Source organism: Pectinophora gossypiella, chromosome Z (assembly GCF_024362695.1).
Source record: "Pectinophora gossypiella chromosome Z, ilPecGoss1.1, whole genome shotgun sequence".
NCBI classification, from domain to species: Eukaryota; Metazoa; Arthropoda; class Insecta; order Lepidoptera; family Gelechiidae; genus Pectinophora; species Pectinophora gossypiella.
This window is the reverse complement of record NC_065433.1, coordinates 6,035,990-6,055,304: the sequence shown is the minus strand read 5'-3', so window position 1 is coordinate 6,055,304 and position 19,315 is coordinate 6,035,990. Positions and strand designations below refer to the sequence as shown.

General features: G+C 39.3%; 1 protein-coding gene across 2 annotated transcripts in view; it reads right to left on the bottom strand.

Moving 5' to 3' along the window:
* The window catches only part of LOC126380110 (dipeptidase 1-like), a 232,501-nt gene that overhangs the window by 56,122 nt on the left and 157,064 nt on the right, over positions 1 to 19,315 (bottom strand). For both annotated transcript variants that reach the window (XM_050029347.1, XM_050029346.1), the window contains 2 exons: positions 14,826 to 14,958; positions 12,318 to 12,474 (listed from right to left, as the gene is read on the bottom strand). In XM_050029347.1, the coding sequence (XP_049885304.1) occupies positions 12,318 to 12,474; positions 14,826 to 14,958 (290 nt within the window). The remainder of the gene's footprint in view (positions 1 to 12,317; positions 12,475 to 14,825; positions 14,959 to 19,315) is intronic.

Here is a 19,315-nt window from a genome sequence, read left to right as displayed (position 1 = left end):
GGTGCAATAAGCTGTCAAGAGTTGATAGCCCCAATTCTGATTTGTGGCGACTGGCCAAGTCCATTAGATCCCCATCATCAAATGATGAATTTGTGTCCTTGAAGCGCTCACTCCTTACTAGCTCAAGTGAAAAATGTGAGGAGTTAGCTTCAGCCTTCCATGAAAATCTGTGTTTAACACTAAACTGGGATAGCGATGAAGTGGAAAGGAATATTTCTGAATCTGTTGAAAAAATTAATCAACCAGTATCATATTCATACCATGACAGTATGCCTATTTTATATAATCCAGTTCGCCCAGCTGAGATTGCAAAGCATATCCATAATCTTAAAATACGAAAAGCTTCCGGTAATGATGGAATTGACAATATTCTTTTAAAAAATTTACCTTTCAAAGCAATTATCGAGATAACTAGAATATTTAATGCTTGTTTGCAATCTCATTACTTCCCTGATTTATGGAAAGAAGCTAAAGTAATAGCAATCAAAAAGCTCGGTAAAGACTGCTCACTTGCCAAAAACTATCGCCCAATTAGTTTGTTACCAAACCTAGGAAAACTATTTGAAAAAATTATTCTTAAACGGTTGGCTCTAACTACAGATAACTTTTTACTGAATGAACAGTTCGGGTTTCGTCGTGATCATTCGTGTGTTCAACAACTCGGCCGAGTGGCGGAACTTGCCGCGCATAATATTAACCTGGGAAATTCAACGGGCATGGTTCTGGTTGACCTTGAAAAGGCGTTCGACACTGTCTGGCACAATGGGTTATTGCATAAGATGATTGACAAAGTACCAATGCCATATATTAAACTAATAAAGTCTTATCTCTCAAATCGTACATTTAAAGTGCATATTCATGGTTCTATTTCAACTCCACGTAATGTCCCAGCCGGCGTCCCGCAGGGTTCTATATTGGGACCCTATTTATTTCTACTTTTCTTAAATGACATCCCTATTCAACCTCGAACTCAGCTGGCTTGCTTTGCCGATGACACAGCAAGCCTCACATCAGACCCTGATGTTGATATTGTTATAAGCAGGCTGCAGCTATCCATCAATCTACTCCACGAATTCTTCACAAAATGGAAACTGAAATTAAACGAAGATAAAACTGAGGCCATCATTTTCACTAAACAACGCAAGTTGCCACGTAGGGTGTTAAAAATTAAAGGGCTTGAAATACCATGGAGTAGCTCGGTTAAATACCTTGGCGTTTACCTAGATAAAAAGCTTAATTGGAATAGTCACGTATCCGTAACATGCCAAAAGGGTTTAAAGGCATTAGGTGCCCTAAAACCAATTCTCAATAGAAAATCATGCTTAAGTAAACGTACTAAGCTAGCCATATTCACTACTCTTGTTAGGCCTATTCTCACGTATGCCTGCCCTATATGGAGTAGTACATCAAATCATAATCACGAAAAATTACAAAGAATACAAAACAAAGCACTGAAGATATCTTATAATACCCGATTTCTAACTAATTTAAGTAAATTACATAATAATATAAAATTACCGTTCTTAAAAGAATTCATAATAAAACTTACTAAACGCTTTTATCTATTTAAAAATCCAGTTCACAGTAATCCGTTAATTTCATCTATAGGAAGGAGTAGGTTACATGATTTACCTTATATCGATAAATATCGTACCTATCGTCTGCCACATCACTACGTGCTGGAATGCACTTGACGTCACACGTTGTACGGCCGCTGCTGCGCCGATGCGACTCGAACGCCTGCCTACCTATAGGTAATTTTAGTTCTACCCTCTCGCACGCCAGCTTGAATTATTTATTTATTTGTAACGTTATTTTATTATTAATCTATCTTATATTGTACACCATAATACACTGTAGTATTATGTCTTCATAAATGCCATAAATGTATACTCAACAAAGTAAACATATTCTTAAATAATCATGTCACAACTACTTACCTACTTGTTGATTAACAGTTACTATGATACTTTGTATTTATTACTTAACTTTTTAAGTTTGATATAGGTTTATATATAACCTGCAAACTGTTTAAATTAGGTTACGTTCACTTAGGATAAATGTACACTAAGTTGTAATGTTAAATGTTTATTTTGATAAATAAAGATATTTTATAAACAAACAAACAACTTTGTGATCCCTAGTTTGGTTACTACATTACAGGCTGATCACCTGATTGTCCGAAAGTAAGATGATCCGTGTTTCGGAAGGCACGTTAAGCCGTTGGTTCCGGTTACTACTTACTGATGTAAGTATGTAGTCGTTACATGAGCCGTGTCAAGGGCCTTTGGCGGCTCAATAATGACCCTGACACCAGGGTTGATGAGGTTGGTATTTCACCTCTTCGTAAAAGAAGAAGACTTAATTTAGCTTCTAATAAATAATTTTGACCTGTCCTACACAAGCATTAGTCTTGTGGCGTGTGGTTACTTAGTAATATAGAGTGCAGTAGTATTGCTAATATACTTTTTCTTCAGTAATAGCGGTGGGTAGCGAGGTCGGTCGTTCATTTGTCACGGCACGGCGAGTAGGTACTTACGCATAGATATGACAGTGAGAAATAGCAGGGATCACCACCTATTCTGTAATTTGTAAGCAGGGGGCCTTTTGTGTCCTTTATATTTATACATCAGATATGATGGTTAGCTGCGAATATCAAAATAAGCAGTCCCCGACCAAACAGCGATAGAATTAGCAGAACGTAGTGAGTAGCTCACTCGGACGGGCTAACCTATAAAATGCTACTTAGGTTCTATGACGATCTTGTGAGTAGGCGCCGCTAATTCAAAATCGCACCCCTGATGCCAGGCAGCAGCGGTATCAGTACTGGTTGGAGGCCGAGGAAATGGATTCTGGTAGGGGTTTAGCTAAAACATCTGCGGAACGGAAGGCGATTGGGGCAACCACCGTTCTAAACGCCCTATCTATGGAGTAATGAAAATGGACGAGATTACTCCACCGACAAGAGCGCAGCTCTTAAATAAAGAGAGAGAGAGAGAGAGAGAGAGAGATATTTATACTACCCCCTTTCCGGCCAAGAAGTTAATAAAATGCCTTGGTTTCACAAAAAAACTAGCCTTTGCCTGCGGCTTCGTTAGTGTGAACTTCTGTTATCGTGTCTTTACCCTATCTCACTAGGACACCATTGGAAACATCAAGGTTCCGCCACCAACAATATACAGTTGTATAAAGGATATCTCATCTGGTTGCGCAAATAATGTGTTGCCGGCAACGGAATCCCGAATAATTTCTAGCGATGGCACAACCATAGCATGCTAGTGAGATTTCTGGGACAGATGTTGTCTCCTATCTTTCCTTAGGTCTTATACAGTCTCTTGCTAGACGTGTAAGATCTTTTAATGATAAGATCTTGATACACTGATGTGGAGCCAAAATGAAAACAATTTTGATAGCGTAAAATGCGTGTTTTATTGATCACTTTCTTGTTAAAGTTTATTACACAAATTCGCGAGTACACGCTTGATGAGTCGTGAACTAATTATACGATTGCGTAAAAGGTAAAATAGCTGACGCGGGACATGTGCGGTTGCAAACTTTACAGGACTCAAAGTGTTGTAAAACATTTTTGTAAGTAATCTAAAGAGCCGTGTCAAATACAAATACAATTTTTTATTGGTAACGTAAGCTACATGTCATTGGTAAATACACTCCATCATCATTGGTCATTGGTGGTATTGTCAATTGGTGTCATTGGTGTTTGGTGTCAATCAATCAATCAATCAATAATACTTTATTGCACAACGACATATACAAAGGACATAAACATACGAATAAAAACATAAGTACAATAGGCGGCCTTATTGCTAAATAGCAATAAGGCCGCCGTCGTGTCGGGTGTCGTTGGTCTTTTGTTCTTTAAGAATATAATTACGAGTTTATTTGAATAAGCTATTGTTGAGGGGATATGATGAGATTTGTCCTAGCCGCGTAACACAGGAAAAGTATGGAAACAACTAGGTCACTTTCAATACGTTTGTAATTAATAAAACAGCTCTCAAAACTAGAAAGAAGCAAGATTTGTTTTGTTGGCAGCATTGGGATATCCAAGCTGATAATTTAACATACTCTTGTTAAATTATCAGCTTGAGTGGCTCTTCTTGCCCTAAACCGTTATCACTGATAAAAAAACTGGGTATTCCATTTTAAAACTACAATAGTACCTATAGTGACAGCAACAAAATTCCATGTACCCCTTTGTAGGGTACGGAACCCTAACGGACCGTAAACCACGTCGTTAACACAGAACGTGGTACTATAAAATTGTAAGAACGTACATATTTTACGAATGTTGGCGCTGCCTCTATTAATATGGTTACCGTTGAAAAACATGCATTAATTACAAGATTATTTTTGTAAAAAGTTTTCAAATATCAAGCTCACCAATGATCAGCTGAAAAACAATACGATTAAATATTCAAGCGGAGAATATATCGTACATTATCGATGTACAAACTAACAAAAAGTACCCAATGTGAAACGACCTTTAAATTGTGTGCCCTTCGTTACTTTTTAAATAAGCCTATGTAAATCTTCAAATAAAACATGAAATATTCCAGAATTTAAATAAAACTTTCCATTTAAAAAGTAAAGGATAAGTAATATTAAAATACAAAGTAAAAGCTTACGCAGTTTTTAGCGAATATTTTGCTAAAAGATTGCATGAATAATTGCCTGAATAAACTAAGTAGGTACTTACTCTCGAAGTTTTTATCTCATAAGGACTTACTTACTTGAAAATTCTTTGAAAAATTATTATGGATAACCTTACCTAAATGGGTTTATAATGAAATATATTGGTATTATCAGTCTTAGAATTTCAATACTAAGTACTAATCGACCCCCTAGAGTCAATTAATTCTTTCAAATATTCTTCCTCTCAGACGACGCCCTGACACGAGGTTCGCGCCCAACAGTGCACCCTCAGGCCTGTTGTCTTTAATTTTGTACCGGGTGAGAGCCTTCAGCGCTCCTCATTTGTCCGGCAAGTAGTTAATGCCATTTGCGGCAAATCTACAAGAAATCACGCCAAAAAAAAACTTGGTCACGGTTGCGCCACTCACAAGCGCAACGCAGTTATATAAAGAGTAAATCTCTTGGTTGGGCAACTAATTTGTTGCCGAAAACCGAATCCCGAATAGTTTCCCGGTGGTGGCGCAACCGTGGTGTTCTAGTGGGATAGGGACCTAAGAGTGGCTGTAAGTAGGCTTTTAAGGTTGTTACTTTTTAGCTTAGATTGCTTACTTCAAAAATATCTAGAAATAGAATATCTATTTTTTTACGTATTTCTTTGATCAGAATTCTTGAAATTGATTAGTATCCGATATAGATAAGCACCCAATCCCCCCGGTTTTCTGGGTAAATTCCTATTTAGGTACTTATAAAAAAACCTAATCGATTATTTTTTTAATTAGGAGCTTCAATCTATAGGAGCAGACAGTATTTTTCTAAGTAAGATAAGTAGGTACCTACTTGATTCGAAAAAAAAACCAAATTGATGTAATAAGGAAGTGAAGGAATTGGCCTTTGATAGACAAGAATAGAGAATGCTACACCTGCAAAAGCATGGCTCTTAAATTAGTGATGAACTAGCGTCTGTCCAGCGCAATATTATTGCTAGTTAACATAATTAAAATTCATCATCATCATCATCATCACCAGCCCATTAACGTCCCCACTGCAGGGGCACGGGCCTTCCCTATGGATGGATAGGGAGATCGGGCCTTAAACCTCCACGCGGGCCCAGTGCGGATTGGTGGTTATTAACGACTGCTAATGCAACCGGGACCAACGGCTTAACGTGCCTTCCGAAGCACGGAGGAGCTCGAGATGAAAACCTTTTTTTTGTGGTCACCCATCCTATGACCGGCCTTTGCGAATGTTGCTCAACTTCAACAATCGCAGACCGAGCGCGTTTACCGCTGCGCCACCGAGCTCCTCATAATTAAAATTAACAAATGTAAAATAGATTATATTCCGTAAAACGCACAAGAGAAAGCAGTACTTTGTTGCGACGGATGTACCTCTAGCTAGTCCGACTACCCTACTACACTACCCCATTTGGGATGTAATTGTGAGCTTATATTTGTGTCCGTAAAACAATACTTCGAAACTACGTCGGTGGATCGCGTAGTAGATATTAATTTCCGACCTAAACAGCAACAGAATGGAATAATATTTCGAACACATTGAGCGAATATTGCGATCCAGCTGACGCCTTTGGGATTCAATTTTGAAATAGTTCCGTGGACAAAGGTTTGGATTGTTAAACAACTCTGTAGGTAAATGAAACAATAAAGCACAACACGTATTACTGCGCAAACCTTTGTTTTAAATCATAATGAGCGATTTAATATTTTGCCGTTGATTTTGTAGGTACAATATGCTCCAAAGTCCAATCAGTTTCTTGCAAAGTAAAGTTATATTAACTGGTTGCACTTAAGACTTCCTGGTTACATGTCTAAGAGACCAAAAACATCTACGAAAACATGAATTTTATTATTATGACAACTAATGGTTCGTAATTTCACCACTGATTACAAATAATGCGCTGAGTTCAGTGACTGAATCGTTGGTCTTCGACTGATTGTTTTTTTTTTAATTGTGAACGCAAAATAGGCAGCCCAAAGAGACCTGGCGATGCTCGGTTGACTGAGAATTGAAAAGTCTCGGTATGTTGGGAGCAAGCTATGAAGGCTGCAAAAGATCGCGAGGAGTAGAAATCTGTTATTCGAGCCCACCCAACAGGGGATAAAAGGATTAGAAGAAGAAGAGATTGTGTTCAAGTACTTTTAAGGTCTTTCATGGGAGTCACCGTAGAAAATCATTCTAATGAGATTATTTGCGTGGTCTTCGGATATCGCGAGCGGAACATTTTGTCCATCCCCTTATTATCCATGACTTCCAAAAAAAAGACTATCCTAGGTCTCAAACTATCTGTACTATTCCAAATTTCATTTAAATAAAAGCTAATAACCGTCAAAGGGTGACAGAGAGACAGCGTTACTTTCGCGTTTATAACATTAGTGTGAACTGGTGTTGGTGCTTTAGACCCAAATGTTTCTAGAAATCCAGAGACAGGGTAAAAGTAAATCTTACCTACTATTTGCCGTAGCTAAATTTGATTAACGCCATGCTTAGTCTAAAAAGCGAAATTAAGCGAATGAAACAGTACGTGGGATTGAATATCACTAAATGCTAACAAATTGTTAAATGTGATTTTCACACGACACCGCGCAGCGACGAGGTTGGCGGTGAAGCGGTCGGCAAGTTCGCATTGACTTGTATGTGATGTGCTGATGCCTAATACGAAAACAACGCCTGGCGGCGCAGTGCACCGTTGCAAAATCGTCGTGAGTCGTCTAAGGGTGCGTTTCCACAGAAGCTGAGCTGCGCGGAGATGAGCAGATACTTATAAAAATTGACTTTACACATTGCTCAAAATACACATCTCATCTCCGCTCCGATTCAGTGGAAACAGTGTTAGCGGAGCTGAGAAGATTTAGTAGAGTTGTGTGGGGTGAAGCGGGGCTGTGCGGTGCAGAGCGGGGATGCGCAGAGTTGCGCGGGGTGGAGCAGGGTTGCGAGGGGTACCGTGACGTCAAGCGGAAATGTATTCACAGCCCCGTTCAGCTCATCTCCACTTCACAGCTCCGCTCCTCTAGTCTCAGCTCTGTTCGGCTCCACTTCACCTAGCTACACAACTCAGCCCTGCGCCACCTATTTATACGGCTCTGCTCCGCTCAACTCCGCGCAGCTCCACTTCCGTGGAAACACACCCTTAATTTAGTTTATCTCGTCCCACACATTTCTATTCGTTTAATTTTGTTTATGTTCGGCTAAGCCTAAGGATAAGCTGTGACTGTTTATATCACTTTCACCACAGCATTCGGTTTCGTTATCACAACGCTATGAAACCATACGAATACCTACTAGGTATCTTCGCCGAGGAATTTTATATTTTTCCACTGCAGAAACGACGTTCAGTCTAGAAATAATAATTTGTCTTCAATTCTAAGACCTTTGTAAAGACTCTCAACACTTTACCTGCTTTTTCCTTTACAGTTGAGAATATTATTCCTATTAAAGTGCTCAGTTATCTTGTTATATAAAAATAGAATATTTGTAGCATTGAATAGAGTTTAAAATCTTTATGTAGCGTGAAAAGTAATTGCGTTAAAAAGAAAATCTGTTTTTTTTTATTATTCTTTACGCAAATCATCAAATCAATATACAAAAACGTGTAACAAAAACCAGAAAGTTTGTATGTAAGTACACCTAAGGAATTGTCATAGCAAGTTATATCAAGACTTAGTTTAATTCAAGCTGAAATCGCATAAATATTGTTCATGATCAAGATGTGAAAACGCTCCATTTAACAAACAATCTGAATTTACCTTCTAATTACAAAAAAAGAAACACGCAAACACTGATTGGAGTCATAATAACTTGTACCTATAGTGATCGGAAACTGCTTACTTACTAGTAAGTTAGTTGATTTAGTTAGATGTGCTTATACGGAGTGCTCCGATAACGAGACGCTGCTGTGGCGATCAAAATATAGCTTAATGAGAGACTTTCCAGGCTATATTCATCGAAAACAATAGATGGCGTTGTGAAGAGTTTCATTCGTTTAACCTTCTAATTTCATGGATAACAGACATACATACATAAACTCACGCACGTAATCCCAAATGGGGTGGGCAGAGCCACAAGTAATCAAAGACAACTTGCAGCCACTGTTGATACGAAGTCCTAAGATGGATATGATGAACCTTATGGTGATAAGGGATCAGCCTATCGCCCATAACATTAATCCATCATGTTAGAGGACGCAATCCCTCTGTCGGTTTTTACGACATGCCCGGGAAGACAAGCAGCTGAACGTGTTCTATGTTTTTTATTTGCTCCCAGAACAGCATAGAAGCAACAGACATTATGCATCTTTTTCTTTGTGGGTAAAAATTATGACCTTTTTTATTACATCCAGGCACAATTACATCTTCCACCCATTATTATTCTCATCGAAATAAAGAGAAGCAATACAGGTACCAACGTAATTATCTGCATAATGTGATCCAAATATCACGCAACAATTATTTTTGTAGGTATATGCTTCTGCGAATGCATTGTATTTTTAAATAATTATGTACCCGGGTAATGAGAAAATAGGTAATAATCACGTTAAAAATCGTTTTAAATATATCTAAATTAAATTGTTTTAAGTTTACGCGGTTATTATCATAATTAAAACACATAATAACGGGTTCTTACCGCGTTTAAATGGGGATATGAGACTCCCGATATTTCGACACTGTTGCAAGTGCCATGATCACGGGATGACTGTCAGACTGTGAATGTGACTGTGTCTGTCTGTGTGACTGTTGTGATATCCCCATTTAAACGCGGTAAGAACCCGTTATTATGTGTTTTAATTATCTAAATTAAAAATTGTACACCTATACTGGTATGCTGCAGTGGATGTATGTAATATTTTAAGACCTTTTTGACCTGTAGCGATGCAATAAATACATTTGAATTTGAATTTGATAAATTTTGACATCGCCATCTATGTCATTTTTGGGGAACGTAACGTGGAATAATTCATTGAAAAGCCACGGTTCTGTCGATGTAGCATTCTTCATTTTTGCCTATCAAAGGTCTATTGTTTGACTTCTTTGTAAGACTTATAAAGAATTATTTAAACTATAAAAAGATTCGTCTCTTTCCTCTCATTCCTTCTATCTACTCTTTCATGATGTTTTTAATAAATTCGTCTTGTCTTATAAGTGTCCTATCCAAACGTTTGGCCTCTTCTTTCCTCGATAACTTTCAATATTATAAAATCAAATCAAATCATTTATTCGCATAGGATTCATGGTTTTGATGATCCGCTAGACATAAGCATGCGAAAATTTAGGAGGTAAGTACGTATATTATATCTAATAAAAAAAATAAAGAAAACAATCATCATCATCATCAGCCCATTAACGTCCCCACTGCTGGGGCACGGGCCTTCCCTATGGATGGATAGGGAGATCGGGCCTTAAACCATCACGCGGGCCCAGGGCGGATTGATGTGCGGACAGATGCAGGATTAGTGCAGCCGGAAAGAAAACAAACTTAAAATAATTAACAAAAATAAATATATAGCTTCAAAACTCTCTAAACATTATTAATATTTATTACGAGATTGTATGCAAAACGTCACACACAGGCGGGCTAGAGCTCTGTAGAAGCGGGAACTTGTATAAAACTCAAACATATACTATCCTACATTTACGGTACGGTACCGGTACCGCATCCGCGGAGTACAATACCTCTAGTGATTATTCCAGTTATTTAGGTTCTTTGGCAGTTAAGTAGTGTGTGAAATCACAGTTCTAATTGATTGTGTGGGAGTACAAAGGGTGCGCTTCGTGTTTGCTAGTCGGTTGGAGAACGGGGGAGTTGGTTGGAAAACAGCGGCGTGTTTTGGATTCCCTAAAGCTCAATGCACATGGGTAATTGTAACTAATTGTAACGTTTCAGTTTGTATTCTTTAAAACGGAAATTTCGACTCGGTACTCCGTTGTTTTACATAAAATCCGCTTACCGCCTCGTAAGGTGCTACTAGTGGTACCATCTCGTTCAGGGTTACGAATCTTACGAATAATATAGACTATGTGGTTATTAGTATTGCATATTATACGCATTACGGGTCAAAAGTTGCAGCCTATCAAAATTTTACATATAAATGGTTATACGCGCTCCACTCTTCTCGCTGATCTCCAACAATCTAGCCGGAATCCCAAAGAGGTAGGCAGAGGCGTATAAGTAATATACATCCACTCTTTGCGAGAGGAAAAGATAGGTTGACAAAGTTGAAATTCGGAAAGACAATGTTAAAATCTATAAAATCACCACTTTTCAAATCATCTGGGTAACTTTCCAAGAAAACATACCAAATTCTCGGTCTATATTCCACGTAACGAGATCACAATAATTTTATTTAAATTGGGTTATTTTTAAATCAATCCCCGTGGAACAGCCTCCGTGGTCTAGTGGTAAGAGCGTTAGGCTCACGATCTGGAGGTCCGGGTTCGATTCCCGATGGGGACATTGTCGAAATCACTTTGTGAGACTGTCCTTTGTTTGGTAAGGACTTTTCAGGCTTGAATCATCTGATTGTCCGAAAAAGTAAGTTGATTCCGTGCTTCGGAGGGCACGTTAAGCCGTTGGTCCCGGCTATTAGCCGTAAAAACACCTCCACCAACCCGCAGTGGAGCAGCGTGGTGGAGTATGCTCCATACCCTCTCCGGTTGATTGAGAGGAGGCCTGTGCCCAGCAGTAGGACGTATATAGGCTATTTGTGTTTATGTGTTAAATCAATCATGAGGAAACCCACACTCTCAAGAATTGCATTTTCGGAGGTATGTGACCTAACCTGTATTAGGCTGATTTTCCCTTCGCGAGTTGGAAGGTCAGATAAGCAGTCGCTTCTGTAAAAAATCGGACCTGTCTTTTTTCAGGTTAGGTAAGCGGGCCCTGTGAGAAACGGAATAACGCTAGGGGGAATGGTGAGTTATTTTTAAATAACATAAAATAAAATCTTAATCAAAGTTTCCATACCATCGCGGTACAAAACCTGTTTCTCGTCAGAGTTCGCCTTGGAATTTGCCTTGAAAGGTTGCAATCTGTGTTGGATGTTTTCGCAGATTGCGAAGGGTCTTCCGGACGTAACGGAGGTACTTGTATATATTACGGGACCCTAGTCTCTATTCAATTTCTCTCAGGTTTTCAAGTATAAAATACGAATTATTAAAAGTTTGTACAAGTGAAAATCTGATACGAGCGCTTGCAATTAATCACACTTTTATTATGTTATGCATTTTGAGTTCACTTTGCTACCGAGTGACGCGGAGGTATGTCGTAGATGCCTTCGAAAAGCGTTCTGGCATTAAAAGCATTTAAAACGACCTGTGAAATTACCATTTGTAGAACGAGAGTCACGAGCTCAGTACACTTTTGAAAAAAGAACATTGCGCCACCACATTCGCTTTGCTTTTCGCTTAGCATGCTATAAAGTTTTCCGATGGTATGACAGAAAGGTACTTACTTCTTTATTATTTTTTTAATAAAAGAAGTAAGAAGTAGTGTGAACAATTATAGAAACAAACAATAGGCCGTGAACTGACAGCAGGCAGTGAAATGACGTCATGCCGATTCATAGGCGCGGTCCCTGCCGCTGTCATTCAGTTCGCATTTGTTTATCAAATCAAGTACCGTCGGCAAACTTGTGTCAGCTGCTAGTGACTTACCAGGGTGTGTTGCAGGTGTGCGTGAGGGTCATGTATCGGACTCCGAGCTGGTAGTAGCTGCGGAGGACTCCCAGTGAGTTGGCGATGGAGTGCCCGCCCTCTATCCCGATGAGAGACGCGATTCGCCGCGGCCGCGCGCTGTGCGCCTGCAGGATATCTGCATAACAAAAAAATAAATTATAATTTAAAAAAAAACCCCGACTAATAAAAGTACTCAACAATTATGACAAAGGTTAAAATTGCTAAACTCTATAAAAAGCAAAAAATAACTTATCCCACATAGGCTTGCAAGCAAACTGAGCATGTAACATTCCTATCACACTTAACAAACGACCTGATGACCTTGAAGACCTGAACCGATTTCCACCAAACATAGCTAAGAACACTCTCGACTGATATACCTTTCAAACTAATAAAACGCATTAAAATCGGATCATCCGTTTGGGAGGTACGATGCCACAGACAGACACATACACATTTACACCCTGTCGTTTTTGCGTCGGGGGTTAAAAATAGAAATCAATCGTTGAGACTCACTTTAACGAGCTCCATGGTTTAGTGGTCAGAGCGCTTATTACCGTGAAGTCGTGTGTCCGTCAGTTTATAAGACTCTCTATAGATAGGTTACGTTCATCACGAATCGCCTGATTAACCGAAAATAAGAAGACTCCGAGACTCAGTAAGGGCGCTTGCAGACCAACGACAATGGTGTGGACGATCTTTGGTCTGTAAGCGCCCTAGGAACATTAAACAGTTAGGTCTTAGTTTCTTTTTGTTGAAGTACGAACGCAGCTGTTTAATAAGCCGTGTCACTTTTGGAGGCACAGTAATAATTCACGTTTGGTAAAGTCGGTAATCGACCCACGCGACGGAAGTAGAAGACTTCAAACTCACTCAGCACTACAGTGGCAGAAGCTAATTCAATAACAAAACAAGACCGGGATTGTTTCGTTTTCAAACCCTACTTTTGCAAGCAATTTCATAAAACACTTTATTTAAATTGAATTTCTGTCGACACGTCTGAAGTCAAAGATGTTAAATGAATATTAGATGAGTGGAAATGAGAATTCTTTTCCAACAAAGTTAATATTTTGAATAACAATGATCTTTTTGAGAATCTAACTGGAGGATTTTGTTATTTCTTTTGAGATTGTTTTATACGAAGTAGATAGATATTTTAGGTATCAACTCAACACTCATAGGAGTGATATAAGTTGTGTGTACGAGTTTTAATAACGTTGCTATTGCAGCCAAGCCGGTAAATAAGAAGTGGAATATTCACGGTCGGTTTGATTCAGAGCAAAAGTAGAAAAAAATTATCAAAATGAAAACGCTTATCGTTGCAATAATGCTTGCTTTAAATAATAAATTAGTAGAAGTGTCTAAAATACTTGCACTTAAACGAATCTGCGCATCTGTGACAATCTAAAAAGGCTGTGGCCTACATTATAGAGTCGATTGATGTATTTGAATCTCGCAAGATTAATGACTCTGCTCTTAATTTCAACACCGTGCAGCGCGATAATGGAGTAAAGTATCGAGGTACACGTAATGTGTATTGGAAAGAATTCAAGAGAGCTTTAAACAGATTCTGCTAGTTGTATCGGTAGCAATTTCTTATTTCCTCGTCCCGCTACTTTTTAAATTAGTTCTCGTCTCGGCCGACGGAGATTTATCCGGCGGCAACACCGCTAGAATACCTCTAACTTTAGTTTTATTGCGACGTTTGCAATTGAAAAACACTTTTCGTTGCAGTGTAAACACGGTGGGGAGTTGCGAAAGCTTGACTGGAAAAAAATGTAGGATCATTTAATTTATGGGTTTGCCATGATCCGATCTGGACGGAGAAAATTCAATATCGTTAAGCGGCGACAATTTCTTAGAGGACGTTTTAAGGTTCAGTGCAAATGGGCCACAGATGGCTTTCGCCCTATGCTTTTGTAACACTGGTAGAAGCGTGCGCAAGTTACCTGTGTACGGAAACCGATACACTTTAAAGCCCGATCTCTGCCGCGGGGTGTGAGTTGCTTGCTAATATGTAATTTTTCAAATAATAATAATAAAGGCGTAGGGAAGTGACGACCGCATTGCTCCTGGTGAATTCAGTCAGTCTGTCTCCGCAAGCCGCTAGTTGAGCTGCTCACAAACATGTTGCTGCCTTAGCAGTGACGTCGGCTAGGTGACCCATCCAGCAAGTAGCGAGTCACCGCCTGCTCATTGTATCTTTGGTTACTAACATTGGTCGAGCAGGCGCCATGGTTCATAGCCCTGTATCCCGGTCCACTAACCCTTAATTGTCATTGTTACTATAATCTGAAATAGTCCTAAACGAACCAGGGGTTGTCTTTGGGTGCACTCTCATAGTGCATACATGGTTAGTCGCCGGTTGGTGTGGGGTCTCTAGTGTCAGCTTCGGCCCCACGCGCTTCTTCTAAATGTCTGGGACTCCATAGGCCCGAGATATGGAAAAGACATATAATAATAATGTATGTATTACTGATTACTGACCGGTAACAGAGGTCGCTAGCTGCAGGTGCTGCGGGTATTTGTCGATGAGGCGGCGAATGACGTCAATCTGTTCTAGGGTGAGTTGTACAGCGTCCTTGTTTTGAGCTTCGCATGGTACGAACGCCGACCAGAACTGTCAACAAACAGAGATCACCTTTACGATTCATAATAATAAACTACACTAATACTAAACTTATAACATTAGGGATCTTCCTCACAGTGCTATTCGACATTGCATTTATCTGCAATCCCACAAACGTAAGTACTTATATCTAAGTTGTAACATAACATGTATGTTTAGTTTATGAACCCACTCTTCGCCAGCTGCGTTGAGTGTCATGTAATAAGGGTTGAGCCTATTGCCATTAGAGCCGCCGTGCGTTAATCTAAAAAACGCCCCTACGCGCGTGAGTGCGTAGAAAAACCGCACGATGATGCAGATCTGCACTCCCACAGGTATGCGCGTAGGTGCGTCGACACGCAACAGACAGCATGATGCGGGGCAGTGTGAGATTCGCCTAACCGGGTACAAATTACGGTAACCACATGATGTCAATTTCTTTATGATCCAAATATGAATTCAAAATCATAAAGTCGTTTAGACCCCGAGTCGAGATTTGAACCCGTGACACTACGGTGTAAGTCATGCCTCGAACAGGGGGGTTGAAATGGTCACATCGAAGCAATTTATCTAAGAAAGCAATATTGCTATTTGACATTTGTTTGCATTGCGCATTTACTTTTATATGCGCAAATGTCGAATTGCAACATTGCTTTCTTAGATGATTTGCTTCGATGGGGCCATTTTAACCTCCCAGGGCTATCACGGATTTAAGTTGTAGTCTATCCTATGTTAAAATCGTTAATCGTTTTGATCTTCCCACTACACTTAACTACATAGATTCTTCCTTTCGGCTGATAAGTACGTGATATCGTACCTAATAAATCGACGACCGCTATCTTCTTCACTCGGGCGGATTATCGAGGATATTATTGAGCCGACAATAGTTCTTACAGTGGCTCTTTGTTTTAAGGATCTCCACTTCAGAGTCTTATTATAATAATTACTCCAAAAAAACTTTTAATTAAATAAAATAGACAAGCTTCTGTCTGAAATCGAACAATTTAAATTTACTTTAGCTCATCATTGGCGGTCAATTAAGTTACTTCTCGTCAACGTCAGTCAAACAGTATTGGTATTAATAACCAAACAGAAACAAAGGATCAAAACTGTTTATAAGTACCAAAATCACGGTAAGGATTTTCTGAGCACATGAATAACTAACGCTACTAGACGAGACAACAGTCTCTCGTTGCAAGTTACAGTCAGACACCATGATTAAAGGGAATGTCAAAGTCCACCCCAGAACAATTAACTGCAGAAACTTTAGCTTTAAAAACAGCCTTCGGGAAATACCACGCTTTCGTAAACCTTAATTCCTTCGCGTCACAGGCCTGATTTTGATTAAACGCATTTAAAGCGATTTTTCTCTTTCCTAGATCGTCTTATTTCACCATAAATGCACGTGACCAAAATAAATAAAAATAAAAATAATTTGCACAGAGGCCAATATTAATCATACTTAATTATTTCATAATTTTCACATGTCCATAACGTTGAGTGAATTTAACGTGGAATGCCTCATAGCCCAGGGTTATAATGTATTTTTAAAAAGCTGAAAGTGTACGTGTGATTAAAGCGTGTTTTCATGAATGGGCTTTTAAATACAGATCGCTGATTCAGTAAAGCCAAGGAAATGCGCTGAACTAATAGCAAACTTCATGACACCAGTGAAAAATGGGTCCGTTAATTGTAGCCTGTTGGAACCTTTCTGTAGTACGAGTCGGGACAAATTAAAACGTTTTATCGAAAGGACTGCAGTTTTAAGTGAAGTGAGCGAGTATTGTCCTCGCATTGATCCGTCGCTTGTAGCCGTGTGGGGGTGGGAAGATTTCTTTGATGACAAACTTGAAGAGGTAGTCCTTTATTGTAGTACTGCAGACAAAGGTAAGCGATGTTTTCTTTAGCATAATAATACGCCGTGCTTAAATTGTGTCACGACAAGATTATATTGCTGGGTTTAATAAGAATTTGTATTCTTTTGAAATGATGGTTTGGGATGAAAAGGAACGCTTTGAATTTCCATGAGGTTTTCAAAATCCACGAAGTTATGTGTTTTTAAACAGAAATCAGAATCATTTAGTCAACATAATTATCATAATTAAATAAACTTGTTGAAAGTCAATGTAACATTTTTGAATTTACGTCATTCGCAAGGTGTTATGGCTGAGGAGAAAGAACAAGAAACTGCAACAGCAACACATCTTGTAAATCAATGAGGGTATACATTACAAGTTATTTAATAACTAAAGGAACACATTCAATACCAGACATTTTATTATTTAGGTAATCATTAATCTCATAATGAGCTTTAATTTTTTTTTGAGAAATTTAAAATATTATTTAGTATTTTATTGAATAAAAACGTATACGTAACCCCAAAAAAGATGAGTTTAATTTACTTTATCTAGAATTTTGAATAGCAATTTTATTTTGATTCCTTGTACTGTAAACATCCCTAAGGATTGATTGAGGGGAGGTTTGTGCCCAGCAGTGCAACGTACATATAGGCTGTTTATGTATGTTATGTTTTAAAGGCAAAATTTGCAACATAAAAAAGAAATCGCTGATCATGAGCCGTTTAAAAACTTTTGCATAGTTTTATTTTTTTGCGCCAATCGCGGTGGTCATGGGTTTTGAGTCAATTCAAGTGCAAAACAAGTGATAAGTTGTATCATGTCGAGCTTCGATGATGTGCAAGGAGTGGTACTGGATTGTGGATCCAAGGTTACCAAGGCTGGTTTCATAGGAGACCACTTCCCTCGAGTTGTCATGCCTACTGTTGTTGGACGGTAAAGTCACATCCTTACAGGCAGAGCTGAAGTCAGCTAGCAGCTACTTTTGACACAAAGTCCTGAATGGTATGGCGATAGGTGACCAGTCCATGGCCACTGCAGAAAAAATCACCTTTCTCTTTCTGTTTTTGTGTTATTCCCAGGACGATAAGCAGCTGATGGGTTCTACGTTTCTTATTTGCTCGACGGTCTTCTTCTATCGTGTGGGTTGTGAGGTGGATTACCAACTGACTTGTCTAATGTAAAGATTAATAACTTACATTAGTAAGTAGTAACCCGGACCAACGGCTTAACGTGCCTTCCGAAGCACGGATCATCTTTCCGACAAACAGGTGATCAGCCTACAGGCTGAACATTACAATGTTCTATAACCAAACTAGGGATCACAAAGTGATTTTTCGTGATGTGTCCCTCCGGGAATTAAACCCGGGACCTCCGGATCGTGAGCCCAACGCTTAAACCACTGGACCACAGAGGCCACTCGACGGTAAAGACCGTAGTGTCGTGTAGGAAGAATTGGTCTTGTTCCGGGAGTATTCTTGGAGTTTTATTTCGTTCTACACTTTTTAACTCGATTTATTTGTGTCGAGGAACTTGTAATAAAGTGGAAACAATAAATTACTTCAAAATACTCCGGACGAGATATCAGACACAATTTTTGTATTGTTTATAAACATAATACACTTATACGGTGTTAGTGACACCGTACCCATCTATCGACCCACTAGGATCGATTAATTCTTTCAAATATTTTTCCTCTCAGACGACGCCCTGAGCCGAGGTTCGCGCCCAACTGGGCACCCTCAGGCCTGTTGTCTTAAACGTTGTACCGGGTGAGAGCCTTCAGCGCTACCCATTTGTCCGGCCAAGTAGTTAATGCCATCTGCGGCAAATCTACAATAAGTCACGTCAAAAAAAAAAAAGACACCGTACCGAATACTTGAGCGAAGCGAGCGCGCTGTTCAGTGAAGTTGCCTTTGCAAAAAGAAAGGTGGCGTTGTTGCGATTTAAAGACTGCACAAAGCGTGACATACTTGCTTTTGAGATCAGCCCCGATAAATGGTAGGACCTGGCCAGTGACCGGAACAAGTGGAGGACCTCTTTGGCCGATGGGTGCAAATCACACGATAAAACCTGATTCCAGATTCTAGCCGACAAGCGCGAGAGGCGACACAGAAATGAGAAGGCCGATTTACCACCTGTACCATCTAATAACCCTCAACTACAATGACAGTCATGCGGCTGCTAATATCGCTCTCGCATCGGACTTTACAGCCATTTAAAAGCTGCCACAGAAACGTTGTTTGAATCATATGTTAAAGTTGTAAAGGTCTGAGAGAGACCGAATAGTTATGCGATGTTAAATTCCACTTGATACCTATTAACTTTAGAATCATGAGCTGTATCAGTATTCGCTACGATGTTAGTTATAGGTACCCCGTACAAGTTCGTACATACCGTGATTCAAATCTGTTGTAAAACACATAAAAATTTTAGTGCTTTTCAATATTATTTCCAGTTCCATACTTTTGCGACGGAGAAGGAATCATGAGTTGTATAATATCCCTCTCAGT